Genomic DNA, 23,025 nt, shown 5'->3' with positions numbered 1-23,025 from the left:
AATGAAAGGGGGTAAGGCAGCCGGGATTGATGGGATAAAGATAGAAATGTTAAAAGCAGGTGGGGATATAGTTTTGGAGTGGTTGGTGAAATTGTTTAATAAATGTATGGAAGAGGGTAAGGTACCTAGGGATTGGCAGAGAGCATGCATAGTTCCTTTGTATAAAGGCAAAGGGGATAAAAGAGAGTGCAAAAATTATAGGGGGATAAGTCTGTTGAGTGTACCTGGTAAAGTGTATGGTAGAGTTATAATTGAAAGAATTAAGAGTAAGACTGAGAATAGGATAGCAGATGAACAAGGAGGCTTTAGGAAAGGTAGGGGGTGTGTGGACCAGGTGTTTACAGTGAAACATATAAGTGAACAGTATTTAGATAAGGCTAAAGAGGTCTTTGTGGCATTTATGGATTTGGAAAAGGCGTATGACAGGGTGGATAGGGGGGCAATGTGGCAGATGTTGCAAGTGTATGGTGTAGGAGGTAGGTTACTGAAAGCAGTGAAGAGTTTTTACGAGGATAGTGAGGCTCAAGTTAGAGTATGTAGGAAAGAGGGAAATTTTTTCCCAGTAAAAGTAGGCCTTAGACAAGGATGTGTGATGTCACCGTGGTTGTTTAATATATTTATAGATGGGGTTGTAAGAGAAGTAAATGCGAGGGTCTTGGCAAGAGGCGTGGAGTTAAAAGATAAAGAATCACACACAAAGTGGGAGTTGTCACAGCTGCTCTTTGCTGATGACACTGTGCTCTTGGGAGATTCTGAAGAGAAGTTGCAGAGATTGGTGGATGAATTTGGTAGGGTGTGCAAAAGAAGAAAATTAAAGGTGAATACAGGAAAGAGTAAGGTTATGAGGATAACAAAAAGATTAGGTGATGAAAGATTGAATATCAGATTGGAGGGAGAGAGTATGGAGGAGGTGAACGTATTCAGATATTTGGGAGTGGACGTGTCAGCGGATGGGTCTATGAAAGATGAGGTGAATCATAGAATTGATGAGGGAAAAAGAGTGAGTGGTGCACTTAGGAGTCTGTGGAGACAAAGAACTTTGTCCTTGGAGGCAAAGAGGGGAATGTATGAGAGTATAGTTTTACCAACGCTCTTATATGGGTGTGAAGCGTGGGTGATGAATGTTGCAGCGAGGAGAAGGCTGGAGGCAGTGGAGATGTCATGTCTGAGGGCAATGTGTGGTGTGAATATAATGCAGAGAATTCGTAGTTTGGAAGTTAGGAGGAGGTGCGGGATTACCAAAACTGTTGTCCAGAGGGCTGAGGAAGGGTTGTTGAGGTGGTTCGGACATGTAGAGAGAATGGAGCGAAACAGAATGACTTCAAGAGTGTATCAGTCTGTAGTGGAAGGAAGGCGGGGTAGGGGTCGGCCTAGGAAGGGTTGGAGGGAGGGGGTAAAGGAGGTTTTGTGTGCGAGGGGCTTGGACTTCCAGCAGGCATGCTTGAGCGTGTTTGATAGGAGTGAATGGAGACAAATGGTTTTTAATACTTGACGTGCTGTTGGAGTGTGAGCAAAGTAACATTTATGAAGGGATTCAGGGAAACCGGCAGGCCGGACTTGAGTCCTGGAGATGGGAAGTACAGTGCCTGCACTCTGAAGGAGGGGTGTTAATGTTGCAGTTTAAAAACTGTAGTGTAAAGCACCCTTCTGGCAAGACAGTGATGGAGTGAATGATGGTGAAAGTTTTTCTTTTTCGGGCCACCCTGCCTTGGTGGGACTCGGCCGGTGTGATAAAAAAAAAAAAAAAAAAAAAAAAAAAAAAAAAAAAAATAAAAATAAAAAAAATCTCTCTCTCTATATATATCTCTCTCTCTCTCTCTATATATATATATATATATATCTCTATATATATATCTCTCTCTATATATCTCTCTCTCTCTATATATCTCTCTCTCTATATCTCTCTCTCTCTCTCTCTCTCTCTCTCTCTCTCTCTCTCTCTCTCTCTCTCTCTCTCTCTCTCCCCCCCCTTTGAAATATAGTAGGGGTAATGTTATTTTTTCAATAAAAGCTCTTTCATTAAATTGCCATGCACGTTCTTCATTAAGAAATAACATTTCTCTTTGTACTATTTCATGACAGCTTTATGGCCAGAGGGAATGGAGGTTGAGGTTAGAGCCTTCAGTTTTACTATTCTGACTCGAATAATCCAGGCAGAAGCAGTCATCTACACAGTGGTTTAGTATTTTTTTAGCAAAAACTTTAGATATATTGTAAAGTATTTTCTTAAATGTTTTTCATGAACTTTTTTTTTGGAGGCTTTCAGATTAATGAAAAGACAGAAAATCATTAACAAAACACAATGCTGCCATTTCCATGCAAAAATGACGAGCCATGAACTAGGGTCAGTCAGAGACCAGTAGATGGCACATTGTGGTTGTTAAGGCAAGGAAAAATGCATACATGTCTGCCAGCTGCCACTTTGTCTGGCAGCAGTTTACTTCAACAACTCATGTTATTTACATTGTATATCGTGGAAAGTGCTAAACCCTTAAGGGTAATACAACATCTGACTGCTGTGTGCTATCACAAAGCAGCAGCAGCACTTCCTGGCTGAAGTGTAGTGCCCTGGTTCCCTAGGGTTTGATTAATAACAAGATACACAAATAACCCACACATAAAAGAGAGAAGCTTACGACGACGTTTTGGTCCGACTTGGACCATTTACAGTGTGACTTTGTAAATGGTCCAAGTTGGACCGAAACGTCGTCGTAAGCTTCTCTCTTTTATGTGCGGGTTATTTGTGTATCGGTCCAGTCACGGTATTGTGCCTTTTTTTGTTATTAATAACAAGAATTACTTGCTGGGGAAAATAAAAGCATGTCTTTTATTTTACTTGTACATAATATTAAATGATCAACTATGAAAAAGCGAGAGGGGCTGTAAGTGTATAAACTGAAGAATTATGTGGGTTAGAATAAAGTTGAGATGTGAGAAGAGGGTTAGAGTAAATGTTTATGTACCTGAGGTGAGAAGTGTGTAGAGGGAGAGATGCAGGGAAGGCCCGAGTAGGCTGGGCAGGACAGCACAGACCAGAGCAGGTAGGATAGCACAGGCCAGAGTAAGTTGGACAGGACAGCACAGGCCAGAACAGGCTGGATGGGACAGCACAGGCCGGAACAGGCTGGGCAGGAGAACACAGCCCAGAGCAGGCAAAACATGACAGGACAGGCCAGAGCAGGCTGGGCAGGGCAGGACAGGTCAGAACAGGCTGGGCAGGACATGATAGGACAGGCCAGAGCAGACAGGACAGGACAGACCAGTGCAGGCAGGGCTGGACAGGCCAGGGCAGGACAGGACAGACCAGTGCAGGCAGGGCTGGACAGGCCAGGGCAGGACAGGCTAGAGCTGGCAGGGCTGGACAGGACAAGCCAAAGTAGGCTGGGCAGGATGGGACAGGCCAGAGTAGGCTGGGCAGGACATTAACCTTTGAGTTACTATATGTAGTCCAATGGACTGCTATCATTTCACCATATATTATGTCTCTTATTCTTATTTATCCTTTTTTCTAAAAAAAAAAAAATTATTACCTATTAGCAAAACCTTTTCTGTGCATATATTTCATGATTAGATATGTAACTTAATGTCAACAGATGGTCCTGGAGGTCAGCCAGATGTGGGTGTGTTTATTAGTGAGCACAAGAGCAAGGCAGACAATGATCCCAATGCTCCTCCATTTGACGACCTTCGCAATTATGCTTATGAGGGTGGTGGTTCTACTGCTGGATCACTCTCTTCACTGGCCTCAGGTAATCTTCTCCCTTGCTCTCTCTAATTCTCACTTGCATATACATATGGAGTGAACAAACATAGAGATGATGAAAAAGAAGGTAAGATGATCACTGTATATTTTAACATCACTCTAAGACCTTCAGCAAATTTAAACAGTGTACGTTCAGTAAAGTTACTAAAGTCAAGTTCTAGAACAAATATAATTTACGGAAGGTATGGAAAATTCTGTGATGATGATTATGAATATTTCTAGCATCTGCATTACATACGAAAGACATCTGAATGTGTTCTCAATATTTAAGCTGCCGTTACAATGCCAGATAAATTTCAAAGAATGTTCTAAAACAAGTTTGGCACCTCTTCTTTCTTTTGTCTTTCCTCTAAGGTCATGTTCGGTATTTGTTAAGCTGCAGAATAAAGGCTTCAGATGGTAACAGATCCCTGCTTCCTCTTCTCACAGTATATATCTGCTAGGAGTTATACACATCTGTTCTTCACATTTCTAAGCACAGTTTTCTTTACCTTTCATTTTTATGAAGCCACTTCATCTAGTTAATAGGACAAGCCAAACCAGAAACTACTATATACAGTGGAACCCCGGATTTCGTCCGCATCGGATATTGTATGATTCGGATTTTGACCATTTTTTTTGGCAAAATTTTGTTCTGGATTACGTACCTCGTCCTGGAAATTGTCCGTATCAGACGCGTCCGCCCACCCAGGACGCTGCCACTCGTGTATGTGTCTCAGTCTGGCTCTGTCACTGATTGAGTGAGCATTCATCTGAAACATTTCATAATAATCCATTGTTTTTTGTGCTCGTTTATTGAGTTACGACTGTGAAATAAGCCACCATGGGCCCAAAGAAAGTTCCTAGTGCCAGCTGTTTGGTAAAGAAGGTGAGAAACACCTCTATCTGCAACATGTTCAGTGACAGTACCTTGTCCCATTTTAGGCAAATTCAAGAAAAAGATTGTAGAAAAATACGAAAGTGGCGTACGTGTGGCCGAGCTCGCCAGGATGTATGGTAAGTCCAAATCAACAATCAATTCCATCCTGATACAGAAAGTAGAAATCAAGGAAGCTGATGTTGTGGAAGGGGTGATTAAGGACATTTGTGCAAAGTGGAATGATGTGCAAACTCTTGTGGAAAAATATTACCCTGACCAAGCTGATAAGTCATATCTGCAACATGTTCAGTGACAGTACCTTGTCCCATTTTAGGCAAATCTTAGCCCTTTCAAGGTCCACAGGCCCTCTCAGAGACTTGTTCTCAGGGTCCCCCAAATTTCAAAAAAAAAAAAAAAAAAAAAAAAAAAAAAAATTTCTTATGAAAAGATAGATAATCTTTTCCCGATCATAATGACACCAAAAGTATGAAATTTGATGGAAAACTTATGGAATTATGCTCTCGCGAAGTTAGCGGTCTCGGCGATGTTTACGCATTGGCGATTTTGCCCACTTTGAGCCCTATTTTCAGCCAATTCCAGTGTACTAGTTGATAAAAATCATACCTATTTCGCTAGAACTCCATTTTTTCTATCGAATGAGTACAAGAAACCACCCATTTACCGATTTCAACTATCCAATACAGTGGTCAGAATTTAGCAATTTTGCCAATTTTACACAAATTTCAAAAGATGCCAATTTCCAAATAGGGTCCAGAATAAACAAGAAAGACATTCCTGGCACTAATATAACATTTCCTCTCTTCATTAGTCACATCCCACTTACATTCTTTTGCTTTCTATTTTGAATTTTTATTCTCACAAAAAATAGAAGATTTACTGTTATGCAGACTACTGCATTAGTGTAGAAATGGTATAAATAATATCGGCGCACTTGTGAAAGAATATTAGACTCGCCAGTTGACGTGTATTGGATGCTTAGCATGATTTGTTTACTTTTGAACTTTGGTAAAAATTGAACATTTCTGCTACTTTGACCTCAATTTCAAGGTACTTTTCATTGTAAAACCAGTCAAAATCATCTCAATTTCTGTAATATGTCTTCCATTCTATCAAATAAGACCAGGAAAACTAGAATACAACAATAAATACCATATGAAAATACAGTGCAAAGTCGCTGTTTTAATCCAAAAACACGGTCAAAGTTTTTTTTTTCTTATTACACCCTGTGTGCTGCAGGATTTTTTTTATACTGCGCACACTGACCACATAGACCCATTCTTTCATATGTAGGCCTACCAGCTTTCTCTCACTAGATTTGAAGGCGCTAGAATTTATAAGTACTAGTTCGTCAAGGACCCTGGCACTTAAGCCCTACTAGTACGGCCGAAACCCTGAAAGGGTTAAGAGATGCCAGAAACAGAGCTCTCTGGACAGATTTTTAGTACGACAGGGGTCCAGTGCCAGTAAAAGACAAAGAAGGGAGGTAACCCCGGATAGGGCTTTGGAGGGGGATTCCCCTTCCAAACAATAACCTTTGCTCCTCCTCCCTCTTCCCTTCTCGCAAGCCATACCCCAACAAGAGTCTTCAGTATAGGTAAGTGTGATGTTAAATGTTCATTTATCCATTTCATAAGTCATGTTTCTTTCTCATTCTTTTCTGTATGTAAAACTATAGTTATTCTTTAAAAAATGTATTTTTGTTAATATTTTTGGGTGTCTGGAATGAATTAATTTTATTTACATTATTTCTTATGGGAAATATTGCTTTGGTTTTCATCTGCTTCGGATTTAGACCTTCTGGTTTAACGACAAAATCCGGGGTTCCACTGTATATAGTTTGAGAAAATATTAAAGTGGCAGACAACATTCTACATAATGTTAACCAATCATGCAATCAATTAAATAGGTTAATCAGTTTATGCTTAGGTAATTATTAATGTGCTGTATTTATTGATGAGTTATGTCATAGTTACCTGGAAGTGATTAGTTATGCCATAGTTGCCTAGCAGTGTTAGTTCATTGCTCCTTTGAAACATAATGAGATTTGGCTTTCTCCTGGACAGGTCGAATCAGTTACATTATTTGGTTGGCTAGAGTCGGACAATGTAAATTGTGATGGCCTGCATCAGTTTTGCATCTTCATGTAAAGATTTCTGCAATTCATATGAAATTCTTGTAAATTTGCTATGCAAGATTGATACATCCATTAATAATGTTAATATTAGTGCACTAACCACATTATTATTAATATTTGACTATAGTACTGTACAAATATTTTAAAAATATCATGAACTGTACAAATGTAAGTTTTTATAATTGGTGCCTTGCCAGGAGCAATGGGCTAAAAAAGAGAAGAAGAAAAACTTTATAAGACTGGGATGCTTGAATGTGCGTGGATGTAGTGCAGATGGTAAGAAAGAAATGATTGCTTTGTTATGAATGAAAAGTTGGATGTCCTGGCTCTAAGCAAAACAAAGATGAAGGAGGTAGGTGAGTTTCAGTGGGGGAGAAATAAATGGGATTAAATCAGGAGTATCTGAGAGGATTAGAGCTAAGGAAGGGGTAGCAATAATGTTGGAGGATCAGTTATGGAAGAAGAGGGAATATAAATGTATAAATTCAAAGATTATGTGGGTTAAAATAAGGGTTGGATGCAAAAAGTGAATCATAATAGGTGTGTGTGTGCACCTGGAGAAGAGAAGAGTGTAGAGGAGAGAGAAAGAGATTTTGGGAGATGTTAAGCGAGTGTGTAGCAACTTTTGAACCGAGAGAGTAATTGTGGTAGGGGACCTGAATGCTAAAGTAGGAGAAACATTTAAAGAGGGTGTGATAGGCAAGTTTGGGGTGCCAGGTGTAAATGATAAAGGGGGGGCCCTTTGATTGAACTTTGTATAGAAAGGTTTTTTTTTTTTTGTAGGTTATACATATTTTACCTAGGTAGTAGGTTGGTAGACAGCAACCACCCAGGGAGGGTTGTTGCTGTCTACCAACCTGTCTACCGTCCTGCCAAGTGAGTGTAAAACGAAAGGCTGTAATTGTTTTACATGATGGTAGGATTGCTGGTGTCCTTTTTTCTGTCTCATGAACATGCAAGATTTCAGGTACGTCTTGCTACTTCTACTTACACTTAGGTCACACTACACATACATGTACAAGCACATATATACACACCCCTCTGGGTTTTCTTCTATTTTCTTTCTAGTTCTTATTCTTGTTTATTTCCTCTTATCTCCATGGGGAAGTGGAGCAGAATTCTTCCTCCGTAAGCCATGCGTGTTGTAAGAGGCAACTAAAATGCCGGGAGCAGGGGGCTAGTAACCTCTTCTCCTGTATATATTACTAAATGTAAAAGGAGAAACTTTCGTTTTTCCTTTTGGGCCACCCCGCCTCGGTGGGATACGGCCGGTGTGTTGAAAGAAGAAAGAAAGACATATTTTACCTAGGTAGTAGGTTGGTAGACAGCAACCACCCAGGGAGGGTTGTTGCTGTCTACCAACCTGTCTACCGTCCTGCCAAGTGAGTGTAAAACGAAAGGCTGTAATTGTTTTACATGATGGAAGGATTGCTGGTGTCTTTTTTCTGTCTCATAAACATGCAAGATTTCAGGTACGTCTTGCTACTACTTCTTACACTTAGGTCACACTACACATACATGTACAAGCATATATATACACACCCCTCTGGGTTTTCTTCTATTTTCTTTCTAGTTCTTGTTCTTGTTTATTTCCTCCTATCTCCATGAGGAAGTGGAACAGAATTCTTCCTCCTTAAGCCATGTGTGTTGTAAGAGGTGACTAAAATGCCAGGAGCAAGGGGCTAGTAACCCCTTCTCCTGTATAGATTACTAAATTTAAAAAGAGAATCTTTTGTTTTTCTTTTTGGGCCACCCTACCTCGGTAGGATACGCCCGGTTTGTTGGAAAAAAAAAAAAAAAAAGAGGATAAATAAGTATACAAGATATGATGTAGACCGTAACGACAGTAGTTTGTCCAACTACGTATTGGTAGATAAAAGACTGTTGGGTAGACTTCAGGATGTACATGATATATCAGATCACTTTTTAGTTGTAGCTACAGTGAGAGTAAAAGGTAGATGCGATACAAGGAAAACGGAAGCAGCAAGTAAGAGAGAGGCGAAGGTTTATAAACTAATGGAGGAGGCAGTTTAGGCAAGATGTGAACAGCTATTGGAGGATAGATGGGCTAGTGAGAGTATAGGCAGTGGGGTCGAAGATGTGTGGGATAGGTTTAAGAATGCAGTGTTAGTGTTCAGCAGAAGTTTGTGGTTACAGGAAAGTGGGTGTGGGAGGGAATTAGAGCGATTGATGAAATGACGATGAGAAAAAATTAGCATACGAGAGGTTTTTACAAAGTAGAAATGATGCAAGAAGGGAGGAGTATATGGAGAGAAAAAGAAAGGTTAAGAGAGTGGTAAAGCAGTGTAAAAAGAGAGCAAATGAGAGTGGGTGAGATGTTATCAACAAATTTTGCTGAAAATAAGAAAGTTTTGGAGTGAGATTAATAAGTTGAGGAAGCCGAGGGAACAAATGGATTTAATAGTTAAAAATAGGAGAGGAAAGTTATAAAAGGAGAGTTAGAGGTATCGGGAAGATGGAGGGAATATTTTGAAGAATTGTTAAATGTTGATGAAGATAGGGAAGCTGTGATTTCATGTATAGGGCAAGGAGGAATAACATTTTGTAGGAGTGAGAAAGAGCCAGTTGTGAGTGTGGGGGAAGTTCATGAGGCAGTGGGTTGAATGAAAGGGGGTAAAGCAGCTGGGATTGATGGGACAAAGATAGAAATGTTAAAAGTTTGGGAGTGGTTGGTGCTTTTATTTAATAAATGTATGGAAGAGGATAGGGTAGACCTAGGGATACCTGGAGTTGGCAGAGAGCATGCTTAGTTCCTTTGTATAAAGGCAAAGGGGATAAAAGAGAGTGCAAAAACTATAGAGGAAGAAGTCTGTTGAGTAGACCTAGAATTAACCCTTTGACTGTCACAACCCCAAATCCTGAGGTGTCCCCTGGTGTCGAAAAATATTCGAAAAAAAAAAATGATTTTTTCTTATGAAAATGTTAAAATTAATTTTCTGATTGTTTTTGCAATCAGTACTTACCAAGATATAGAGGCGTAAAGTTGGCAGAAAATGAGCTGTAGTTGGCAACAGCAGCGAATGCCACTCGCCCGGTAAACTTCGGTTTACTTGCATTCGAAGGTTTCTTGTTTTTTCACTATTTTATTTTTTCACATAATATATGTGGCCTGTGAGACCTAAGTATGGTGCAATGTTCATATATACATTCGTTGAATGTAACACAATTATAGCAAAAACACTAGTATCATATTGTTTACAAAACTTGTTTACACAAACAATATAAAAAAATGTTTATTACTATTGTTCTGTAATATATATACATAGGTACAATCACTGGACACTTTCCTAGAACTGCTACAGCTTGTGGAATTCTTTGAAACATGGGTGTATGCACAATGGTGTTTTACACTCCTCACACACATAAAACGAGTTTCTCTGCATTTTTGTGGGCGTTTTGTGGTATGTGCACAGACCTTACACCTCTTCTGAGCATTTTTCTTGAAAGTAGTAGGAGGCAGTGGTATGGGGTAGTGATCACCAGGCCTCAGACGAGATGGCACATGTTGGTAATTTCGTGGGCACTGGCCTATTGCAAGTGTTGTTCCTTGGTATACTTGAATATTATTTGTCTGATAACTGACAAACAAAATTCACCATATTTGGGTTTGTTGTTGGTCTTCAACTTATACATATTATAAGCATTCAGCATGGAAATGTCAAAAAGATAGAAAAAAATTTATATACCACTTACAACTCTTGCGAACACAATCAGCAAACCCAATCTGCATGTCACATTTGTCCACTAAGTGCATATTGAGGTTGTAGTCCATCACAGCTGCAGGTTTTACAATGGGTTCATTGGTGTGTCTATTCTGCTTGCCAGTGTCTACCATTTCGTGTCGGTGAACTGATGTCAACAATGTGACATCACGTTTGTTATGCCACCGAAATACCATGATGTCATTGGCAGCAAACACCTGAACTTCACCTCTATGAGTGCCTGCGTCGAACCTAGGCATGTGTCTACGATTTCCACGCACTGTGTCACATATGTCTGTCATGTTCACTCACAAGAAATCAGTGGGTAAAGGGCTTGTGTACCAGTTATCAGTATATAAAATATGCCCCTTACCAAGATATGGTTCCATCATTGTTCTAACCACATCACCAGAGATACCCAGTAACTTCCTGGTATCTTGCAATGTATTACTGCCAGTGTACACAGTTATATCCAAAACCAGACCACTTTTGCAATCACACAGTACAAATAACTTTATACCAAAGCGTTTCCTCTTGCTTGGTAAATACTGCTTGAATGACAGTCTGCCCTTGAACAAAATCAAAGACTTATCAATAACAAGCTTCTTGAAGGGATAGAAGTACATACAGCACTTTTGTTTCAGGTACATGAACACATTCCTGATCTTATATAACCTGTCGCTTCTGTCAGGCCTTGTTTTGTCTGAAAAGTGTAGCATACATAACAGTAGCACAAATTGATTCACTGGTATAATGTCACCGAAAGCTGGGGTTGAAATCAGGCAGTCTGTCGACCAGTATGTGTTGACACTGCTTATACACATGTGGCATAAGCATTATTGTGGCAAAGAAGAGATAATCTCTGCCACAGTTGTGTCCTTCCACTGGTGTAGATGTGGCCTTCTTGAAAGAATTGTGTTTGCCGTGTTGTACTCGAAGTATGTATTGCTTTCCCTGACAATAATGTCCATCAGGGGTTCATCGAAGAATAACTGAAAGCATTCCAGTTCAGTGGCATTGTTCCCAAGTGTACATGATGGCCATATTCCGCTTTGTATTTCATCAAAGTGATGGGGATTGGGAACAAAATTGTCACCTTGCTGCCAATCCCAGATGTGGTCTGCTGGTGGGTACTGAATATTTACAGGTAGTTGTGGTTGTGAAGGTTGTTGTCATGCAGGTTGTGGTTGTGGATGGTGTGGGAGTGTGGGGATGGTTAAGGGTGGTTGTGGCTGTGCTGAGTTAGCAGCGTGGGCAGTAGCATGGCCCGCTGCTGGTGCCACACGACTCGTGTCGCCGCCACCACCTGCTGCCCCACACACATCATTCATCCCCATTGTAACAATATCGTCATCTTCACTATCAGTTTGTGGCGTAGGGCCATGGGATGTACTCCAAGATTGACTCATTCCCCTTGGAAGAGCATATGGCACACTACCAGAATGCATGCTGTGTCGTAAATACTGCCGTTTCACTGGAGAATATTCACCTTCACTGTCGCAACTAGAGCTGCTTTCAATAGCTTTGAAATCACTATCAATATCACTTTCACTGCTCACATCTGAGTCTTGTACACGGGCAAATAGTTTCCTCTTTCGTCCTGGTACAGGTGAACGTGAATGAGACGGCCCAGCACCAGAGGTGGAGGGTTGTGGGTCATCTGGATTTTCATCACTAATTACGTTATCCTGGGCACTGCTTTCAGTCACACCCTCTCCAAAACCATGAAATTCACTTTCACTGGCACTTCCATCACTGTTAGAGCTGTCACTTGGGAACAAAAGACCTCCAATCCACCGATGAGTAAGGTACTTCTTACCCCGAGGCATGGTGAAAATCGACTACCAAGATGGCATTCCCACAATGCACCACTGAGTCCCCGATTTTTTTCACAGGGCACACACCCACCACGCAGACCCATTCTCACATGTAGGCCTACCAGCTTTCTCCCACTTGATTTGAAGCCACTAGAATTTATGCGTATTAATACGTCAAACATGGTGGCTCGTAAGACGTATATATATACGACCGAAACAGTCAAAGGGTTAAGAGTAAGATGAAGAGTAGGATAGCAGATGAACAAGGAGGCTTTAGGAAAGGTAGGGGGTGTGTAGATGAAGTGTTTACAATTAAAAATATATATTTAGATAAGGGTAAAGAGGTTTTTGTGGTATTTATGTATTTGGACAAGGCATATGACAGGGTGGATAGGGGGGCAATGTGGCAGATGTTGCAAATGTATGGAATAGGAGGTAGGTTACTGAAAGCAGTAAAAAGTTTTTACGAGAATAGTGAGGCTCAGGTTAGAGCATGTAGGCGAGAGGGAGATTATTTCCCAGTAAAAGTAGGCCTTGGACAAGGATGTGTGATGTCGCCATGGTTGTTCAATATACAGTATTTATGTAGAGGGTTGTAAGAGAAGTGAATGCTCAGGTGTTGGCAAGAGGTGTGGGGCTAAAAGACAAAAGAATCTAACACAAAGTGGGAATTGTCACAGTTGCTCTTTGCTGATGACACTGCTTTTAGAAGATTCTGAAGAGAAGTTGCAAAGGTTGGTGGATGAGTTTGGTAGAGTATGTAAAAGAAGAAAATTTAAAGTGAATATAGGAAAGAGTAAGGTGATGAAGATAAAAAATTAGGTAATGAAAGATTGGATATCAGATTGGCAGGAGAAAGTGTGGAGGTGAATATATTCAGATATTTAGGAGTGGACATGTTAGCAGATGGGTCTATGAAAGATGAGGTGAATCATAGAATTGATGAGGGGAAGAAGGTGAGTGGGTACACCTAGGAGTCTGTGGAAACAAAGAACTTTGTCTATAGAAGCAAAGAGGGGAATGTATGAGAATATAGTTATAACAATGCTCTTATATGGGTGTGAAGCATGGGTGGTGAATGTTGCAGCAAGGAGATGGCTAGAGGCAGTGGAGATGTCATGTCCAGTGTGATTTGTAAATGGTCCAAGTCAGACCGAAACGTCGTCGTAAGCTCCTCTCTCCTACGTGCAGGTTATTTGTGTGTTGTTCGTCACAGTATTTGTGCCTTTTTGTTATTTCTGAAGGCAATGTGTGGTGTGAGTATAATACAGAGAATTCGTTGTTTGGAAATTAGGAGGTGTGGAATTACCAAAACTATTATCCAGAGGGCTGAGGAGGGGTTGTTGAGGTGGTTTGGACATGTAGAGGCGATGGAACAAAATAGAATGACTTCAAGAGTGTATAAATTTGTAGTGGAGGGAAGGCAGGGTAGGGGTTGGCCTAGGAAAGGTTGGAAGGAGAGGCTAAAGGAGGTTTTGTGTGTGAGGGGCTTGGATTTCCAGCAAGCATGCGTGAGCATGTTAGATAGTGAATGGAGATTAATGTGTTTAGGACCTGATGTGCTGTTGGAGTGTGAGCAAGGTAACATTTATAAAGGGATCCAGGGAAACTGGCAGGCTGGACACGAGTCCTGGAGATTGGAAGTACAGTGCCTACACTCTGGAAGTCGGGTGTTAGTGTTGCAATTTTATAACTGTAGTGTAAGTGCACCTCTGGCAAGACGGTGATGGAGTGAATGATGAAAGTTTCTTTTTCGGGCCACCCTACCTTGGTGCAAGATGGCCGATGTGCTAATAAAATAAAATAAAAGAATGATACAACTTCATTCATAACTTTTACTTAATGATAAAAACATAGAGTTTTGAAGAAAATATACCTAAATTTTGGTTATTGATTGTAGCAACTTCACTTTGATATGCACTATACTAGTCAATAGCTCATAAAATATTAGTAAGAGGATTGGGCATGATTATGGTCATTACACTCAGTATGTGGCATTCTAAATCAGCAAAATCAATCTTGTGCAGTCAAGGGTATCCATGCCATATCCTCACTTGAAGCCCAGTTGAATAGTCTGGTGATTTTTGGAGAGTCATTATATAACCCCATCACCCTCATTCCATCTGCCATATAATGTATATGACTATCAGTGAAATCCCTCATGATATAATTCAGCTGAGATGGTATTACCATCTTGTTGAAAGATGAACTGCGGTTGAAGATCTTTAGCCTGAGTTTCAATAAAAATCTTAAGCAAATCTAGATAAGTTAAAGAGAGAGGTTAAGAGAGTGGTGAAGCAGTGTAAAAAGAGAGCAAATGAGAGAGTGGGTGAGATGTTATCAACAAATTTTGTTGAAAATAAGAAAAAGTTTTGGAGTGAGATTAACAGGTTAAAGCCTAGAGAACAAATGGATTTGTCAGTTAAAAATAGGAGAGGAGAGTTATTAAATGGAGAGTTAGAGGTATTGGGAAGATGGAGGGAATATTTTGAGGAATTGTTAAATGTTGATGAAGATAGGGAAGCTGTGATTTCGTGTATAGGACAAGGAGGAATAACATCTTGTAGAAGTGAGGAAGAGCCAGTTGTGAGTGTGGGGGAAGTTTGTGAGGCAGTAGGTAAAATGAAAGGGGGTAAGGCAGCCGGGATTGATGGGATAAAGATAGAAATGTTAAAAGCAGGTGGGGATATAGTTTTGGAGTGGTTGGTGCAATTATTTAATAAATGTATGGAAGAGGGTAAGGTACCTAGGGATTGGCAGAGAGCATGCATAGTTCCATTGTATAAAGGCAAAGGGGATAAAAGAGAGTGCAAAAATTATAGGGGGATAAGTCTGCTGAGTATACCTGGTAAAGTGTATGGTAGAGTTATTATTGAAAGAATTAAGAGTAAGACGGAGAATAGGATAGCAGATGAACAAGGAGGCTTTAGGAAAGGTAGGGGGTGTGTGGACCAGGTGTTTACAGTGAAACATAAGTGAACAGTATTTAGATAAGGCTAAAGAGGTCTTTGTGGCATTTATGGATTTGGAAAAGGCGTATGACAGGGTGGATAGGGGGGCAATGTGGCAGATGTTGCAAGTGTATGGTGTAGGAGGTAGGTTACTGAAAGCAGTGAAGAGTTTTTACGAGGATAGTGAGGCTCAAGTTAGAGTATGTAGGAAAGAGGGAAATTTTTTCCCAGTAAAAGTAGGCCTTAGACAAGGATGTGTGATGTCACCGTGGTTGTTTAATATATTTATAGATGGGGTTGTAAGAGAAGTAAATGCGAGGGTCTTGGCAAGAGGCGTGGAGTTAAAAGATAAAGAATCTCACACAAAGTGGGAGTTGTCACAGCTGCTCTTTGCTGATGACACTGTGCTCTTGGGAGATTCTGAAGAGAAGTTGCAGAGATTGGTGGATGAATTTGGTAGGGTGTGCAAAAGAAGAAAATTAAAGGTGAATACAGGAAAGAGTAAGGTTATGAGGATAACAAAAAGATTAGGTGATGAAAGATTGAATATCAGATTGGAGGGAGAGAGTATGGAGGAGGTGAATGTATTCAGATATTTGGGAGTGGACGTGTCAGCGGATGGGTCTATGAAAGATGAGGTGAATCATAGAATTGATGAGGGGAAAAGAGTGAGTGGTGCACTTAGGAGTCTGTGGAGACAAAGAACTTTGTCCTTGGAGGCAAAGAGGGGAATGTATGAGAGTATAGTTTTACCAACGCTCTTATATGGGTGTGAAGCATGGGTGATGAATGTTGCAGCGAGGAGAAGGCTGGAGGCAGTGGAAATGTCATGTCTGAGGGCAATGTGTGGTGTGAATATAATGCAGAGAATTCGTAGTTTGGAAGTTAGGAGGAGGTGCGGGATTGCCAAAACTGTTGTCCAGAGGGCTGAGGAAGGGTTGTTGAGGTGGTTCGGACATGTAGAGAGAATGGAGCGAAACAGAATGACTTCAAGAGTGTATCAGTCTGTAGTGGAAGGAAGGCGGGGTAGGGGTCGGCCTAGGAAAGGTTGGAGAGAGGGGGTAAAGGAGGTTTTGTGTGCGAGGGGCTTGGACTTCCGGCAGGCATGCGTGAGCGTGTTTGATAGGAGTGAATGGAGACAAATGGTTTTTAATACTTGACGTGCTGTTGGAGTGTGAGCAAAGTAACATTTATGAAGGGGTTCAGGGAAACCGGCAGGCCGGACTTGAGTCCTGGAGATGGGAAGTACAGTGCCTGCACTCTGAAGGAGGGGTGTTAATGTTGCAGTTTAAAAAGTGTAGTGTAAAGCACCCTTCTGGCAAGACAGTGATGGAGTGAATGATGGTGAAAGTTTTTCTTTTTCGGGCCACCCTGCCTTGGTGGGAATCGGCCAGTGTGATAATAAATAAAAAAATCTAGATAAGTACCTTTGGTGATATTTTGCTCTGCAAAGAAGGATGCTGTGATCTCAGTATACATTTTACATCATTAAATGTACAGAGGGTCATTGCCTTTGCAGCCCTTTCTCAGACTAGGCCTCCTGACCTAGTAAGTAAATATTAAAGAGATAAGAACTGGTAAAAAAATCTTAGAAAAGTAGAGAAGTGTATAACGTGCAAATACATAGGGGGGTTGTAAGATTTACCTGTCATCTTGCATATTAATAAGGTAGAAAGAAAAAGCTAGCAGTCCTACCAAACTGCAAAACATATAATAGGCTTAAGTTTCACACTCATTTGGCAAGATGTGGTACCTTCCTGAAGGAAGAGAATGAAGGTCTGCATGTACATTTGCCTCCTGGCACAGCAAATGGTTTTCACTTGACTGTTTCATTAAATATTAGCAGCAGATGGAAAAAGCAGAAAGATAGATGGGGGTATTGAAATGTGGTCCTGGATTGGCAAGTCCAGTTTTATCACTGAGCTATGGAGCTTGTGTAAGAGCTATAGAAGCTCCATAGCTCAGTAATAGAGCTGGACTTGTTAAAAATCACTGGACTTGGCAATACCAGGACCATGGCTCATTCGAGTTTATTAGCAGCAGAAGTTTAAGACCTAATGGGACTGTCTCATGTTTACACTATACTGTCCTTGAACTGTTGGTACCTGTTCTAATTTTGTACAGCTTTATGATAAGGAGCATTCTATTTGATGTCTTAATCCTTCACTGCAGCCATCAGTCAGGAGCTTGATCAGTCACAGTATACTGGATCTTTGTACATGGCATAAACATGAAATAAAAACAAAAATAGGATTTTTTGTATACATGCTGTATATTGTTGAATACTTTTCTGTAGTTACTTAAGCATATGATTAAAATTGTGTGCAGTATTTTTTTTTCTAGATAGCCTGTATGTTAAGGTTGCAATATAGAGCAATTGTTATTTCAGATTTCTTAGTTAATTTTATATTTTTGTCACAGGAGACAGAAGGTTAGTTTTAGCCACAACCCAGTATTAAGTATCATTATTTCTCTTTGTAGGCACTGATGACAACGAACAGGACTTTGACTACCTGAACAATTGGGGTCCACGTTTCAGTAAGTTAGCAGATATGTATGGTCATGGAGAATCTGAAGAGGAGGAGGACCATTAAGTCTCAGGTTGGAGCCTTGCCATGGGATTCACCTCATTGATTGAGCAAGTTTATATATAGTAACATGGAGCACTGTTGACATATTTCTAAACCAGGAGGACTCTGGTCAGGAGGGTGAGGTCGATCCTACTTTCTTAAGAGAATCTGAAGGTCTATGTGGAGAGAGGTGTTGCTGCAAGATTGTTGCATCTACATTATACATGTTGCCTTAAATAGTTAATTAAATTTGTAATACCAGCATGATTATCAAATCATGAATCACATCATTGTCACTGGATGTTTGAAATCTTCACTGGTGCTATATATATGAAATTCAATCCCTACATTAATTAACATTGCAAATTTGAAAATTTTAATGTTGTTCTCTTCTATTTTAATATACTGTACTTCATAAGAGAACTGCAGTGTCATTTATTTAGTGATTAATACAGTATTAGAATACTCATGGAGTCACACATGTAATATAGTATATTTCATACTGTTCTATTTGGTAAAATGCATCCTCCACATAGCTTCCTTCAGGTAGCCATGAAACAAGTGGCTCTGCTAGAGATTGACCATGAAACCTTTCCAGAAAAAGACTTATCCTCATACCTAATGTTCTGCACATTAATGGCATGACCCTCACAGTGCCAAGACTTTAACAATGAGGTGATAGAAATGCCAGTGTTCAGTGTAGACTGAAAGCTCCCTCTGTAATCATTTGTGGTGATGAAACATGTCCAGTCTAATTATGAACTTCAGGACAGTTAGCCTTGGTGAAGGCAGTGTTATCAGTCTCATTGAAGACTATGGTGGTTGAACTAACATTCCATAAAAGACAGTTGTGTGATAGTATGGGATGAAAGTGGAAGTAAGACTTGGATTGAGTATTTACGTGTTTTTGTTATGACCCATGTTACGTGCCAAGTACCCCAGGCAAATCTGTTTTGATTTGTGGACTACCGACATTCAGAGTACATTTTGTACTGTTCTTACTGATTTTTTTGTTTGTCCTCACTCACTACTACTGTGAAGCATATCAAGGAAATACAAAGGTTCAGTGTATTGCACCACAGATTTTCTGAGGGCAGCATTTATTTCTCACATAATGAGTTAAGTAGTGTACTCTTAATTGTGTGCACGAGGATGTGGTTGGTTTGTCTCCCCTTGTATACTACTCTCACCCTTAGTTTATATCAGGTCAGTACTGCAACTCTGTGCATTTTGCAGGCAAAAGCCAGGCCTGTATACAAGTACTCACAAATGAATCTCAGGCAGTACTGAAAATACCCTGTGTGAGAAGTGTTGAATGTATGTAAAGTTTTTGTACATGTGTAGATAATTAAGGAGGAGATAGATGTCTCAAAGAATGAAATAGTTCTTTTTCAATATTTGCTCATCTGTATGAAAGCTAGACAGCAAGATCAATTAGACATGTGACGACAGCTTCATTATTGTAGGCATTCACTGATTAGCAAGTTTATTACTGAACTGTAGTCTTCTCTTGGTGTCTTGCTGTGCAAGTGTTTGGAAGAAATGACAGTTGATTTATCAAGTGCTGATGTTTGTAGATTGTGGATCAGCTATGGATGAAGAGACCAAAACATCTGTTTAAGTTTTTTTGTACAATTCTGTAATTTAAGAATAGTACTCTATACTGCAAAGGAAGCAATAAATGCTTACTTTTTCTCCTTTTTTATTACTATAATTCTGCTGAATCTGATCTCGTTAGTGTATATAGATAACTTAAAAGGTAAGAAATATACCTCCACATGGCCACTTCTTTCATGCAGGTGTTTCCATAGTTGAACCTGGGCCTCTTCACCCAAGTTGCCCCATGCCCACAAATCCCCCCCCCCCCCGAGGTCAGTTATCCTCCCATTCCTGTTCCCAGAATCCCCCATTCCAGCCCTGGTACAGTATGGGCTGCCACAGCCCGCCGCCCACCTACCCATCCATAGGTCTCGCCTGTGGTGATGTCCCCTCAGAAACGGAAACTCTTTTTCCAGTCCACAAGTATATTCTTCAGTCTGTGTTAATAGTTATAAATTATCTTTGGACCCACAAAATTGTTGATTTAGCAAAAGCATTATGAGATTAGGAAAAAAATATATTAAGAGTGTGAACTCTTCATCACCACACAACATAACCTCAACAGCACTGCCATATTTGGTGGGAGCAGGCTGGGTTGTTTAGTCATTGGCTTCTTATATCATCATTATTATTAATTATTATTATTATTATCATCATCCTAGTGTTAGAGCTATTGTGCACAAGTTGGTCATAAATAGAATGGTGTTGGTCTCGGATCAATTTTCAGTGGGTCCTCTCAGCGTTCTTGGACCAAATAAATAAAGTATTACCTTGTATCTGAAAGAGACTTGAGAAGAAAAAGAAATCTGAGTTTTCTTGTGCAGAGCATTAACTGCACCTACCTGTGCACCAACTTAACCATGCTTTACCCCTTCATTTATTTGTTTCAGTCATCATCTCAAAAGGTCAGTGACTCAGTTTGTCTCTTTAGTCTCTGCACAAGAAGACAAACTTTTTCCCCTGAAGTTTGCCGAGCCCAGCCAACCTGTTTTTATAGCATTCCATATACCAAAAGATGTATGTATGAATGCATTATTCATTTTCACATTTTGTATTGAAGAATTATCATCTTACTAGAACTCAAGGAACATTAAAACCAGATTTCTCTGACCTTCCCCAAGCATGGTAAGTTAGTAGTTGTTAATTTATATATTCAATATGTGTGTGTGTTTATATATATATGTGCATACGTAAATATATACATGTATGCATACATAAATACATGTATATGTATGTATGCAGACGTAAGGGAGCAAGGGGCTAGTAACCCCTTCTCCTGTATACATTACTGCAGTTAAAAAGAGAAACTTGTTTTTCTTTTTGGGTTACCCTGCCTCGGTGGGATACAGCCAGTTTATTGAAAGAAGATGATGCAGACGTAAATGTGCGTATGTTTTCAGACGTAATATGTGTATGTTTGCAGACATAAATATGAGTATGTTTGCAGATTTGCAGATGTAAATATATGTATGTTTACAGACATAAATATGCATATGTTTGCAGACATAAATACGTGTATGTATGCAGACGTAAAATGTATGTACATATGTATGTTACTATATATATTATAGCTTATTTTTATATTTCATTTAATCATTGATTCCAGGTGATATTAATTAATTTTCAATTTATTTTACATCCCTCTTCATATCCCAGTACAGAGAAATCTGAGTCATTCCCAGGCCGAAGTATTCTATACAACTTGTATGAATGTTATGTATCAATTTCAATTGTATCCTCACTTATTAAGTGTCACAAACCCCAGAATTTCTCATTGTAGTGTCTCAAGTCCATTTGCTATTCTTATGAGAACTTTGGCCCAGGGAATCAGAAATGGTCAAAGAGTAGAATATTTCCTAAAAAAAAAAAAAAAGAAAAAAAAAGAAATATGATAAAAAATGGAAAGTTTTGTACCCTTATTCATGCCGAGTTAAAAGTTATCCAGCAGTGATGTCCCCAAATGGACAAGAAGCCATAGCAACTAAGCTTTTGTTTGATGTTTTTAAGCTGTGATTTTACTGTGTCTGCATTGTCATCTGAAATAGATTAAAGCCTTTGTGTATCTGTTGTTTTATATCCTCTGCAAGTACTGACTAAATAAATATACAATACTAACTAATGGTAGAAGCATTAATGATGTACATATAATATTAGTGAAAATACTAACTCTAAAGAACTTACTGCATTATCCCAAAAGATCTATCCCTACAAATAATTTGCACATAGGAGAAAAACTTATGACATTTCAGTTTAACTTGTACCATTAAGTAGTTACATAGAGAAGTGTGAAGGGAAGGGAGCCCAAAAATATATGAACGGGGGACAGGAATGAGTGTGCACTGGTCTGCATGATTTACTTTATTGACTCGATGGTATTTTTTCAGTATATATATATGGAAAATAATGATTCATTGTGTTTTTATTCATCTCCATCACATCAGGTTGTCAAGTTATACGGAAACGTTACGTTTCTCTTTTCATATAACATATGTAAATGAGAAAGTGGTATATTACCGATTAAAATTCTTACCTTATATTGACTTAAATGTTAAATCTAATATATTTTCTTTAGTTTCAGATTATTTATGTCTAGAGGCTGCTGCATAAATTCACCAGACATTTTGCTATGTCTGCCGGCAATTCACCCATTCAGATTCCAGGAGCAACATTACTCCTTTATTGAAGTGCTGCTACTATGCTTATTTTGGCTGCAAACTTGGAGACCAGGGCAAACCATTTGCACCACACAAAGTTTGCAAGAGTTGCATCAGCAAGCTCTAAATGTGGTCAGTTGGAGTACCAATGGCATGGCAGGAGCAGATGAACCACCATGATGACTGCTACTTTTGTATGACTATAGTAGCTGGATTCAACAAGAAGACTAAAGATCACATAATATACCCAAATATTCCTTCGGCAATAAGGCCTGTGCCACCTGAGACAGCAAATTTCATCAGAGTCTGATACCAGTGAACCACCAACAAATGACGATCTCAAACCCTTCAACCAAGTTGAGCTCAATGACTTGGTGAGAGGCCTAACCTTCCAAAAGAAAGTGCACAGCTACTTGGCTCTAGACTGAGAGAACACAGGCTTCTAGCTCCTGGAACATTTGCTTAGTATCGTCATCATGAAGCAGAATTCACTCAGCTCTTTGACAAAGAGGAATCTCTTAGTTTTTTGTTCAAATATTTCTGACCTTATTGAACACATCTAATGCCTCCAGTCAAGTACCAGAATCACAATTTTCTCATTTGTGGTGATTTAAAAGTTATTGCTCTCCTACTAGCTCTTTAAGGCAGATACATCAAGTATCCCTGTTTTTCTGTCTTGGGATAGTAGGGCAGACAGCCAATACATACTATGAACAAAAAGACTGGCCACCAAGCAGCAGCTTCTTACCTGGAAATCACAACGTGAAAACTGTGCTACTAGTTGACCCCAAGAAAATTCTGCTATCCACATCAAATTAGGGCTTATGAAAAATTTTGTGAAGGCCTTGAATGGAACTGCTTTCAAGTACCTGGAGTCAAAGTTTCCCTATACAAGTGAAGGCAAGCTAAAGGCAGGAATCTTTGTTGACCCTTAG

General features: G+C 39.7%; 1 protein-coding gene across 4 annotated transcripts in view; it reads left to right on the top strand.

The window, feature by feature from the left end:
• Positions 1–21,498, top strand: part of CadN (neural cadherin) — a gene marked incomplete at its 5' end in the record, with an annotated part of 755,916 nt that extends 734,418 nt beyond the window's left edge. For all 4 annotated transcript variants that reach the window (XM_070094821.1, XM_070094823.1, XM_070094822.1 and 1 more), the window contains 2 exon segments: positions 3,594–3,749; positions 17,749–21,498. In XM_070094821.1, coding sequence (XP_069950922.1) covers positions 3,594–3,749; positions 17,749–17,861 — 269 coding nt within the window.
• Between the last annotated feature and the right edge of the window lie 1,527 nt (positions 21,499–23,025).

This window comes from Cherax quadricarinatus, chromosome 48 (genome assembly GCF_038502225.1).
Source record: "Cherax quadricarinatus isolate ZL_2023a chromosome 48, ASM3850222v1, whole genome shotgun sequence".
NCBI lineage: Eukaryota > Metazoa > Arthropoda > Malacostraca > Decapoda > Parastacidae > Cherax > Cherax quadricarinatus.
The sequence above is the reverse complement of the archived record's forward strand: the minus strand, read 5'-3'. Positions and strand labels throughout refer to the sequence as shown.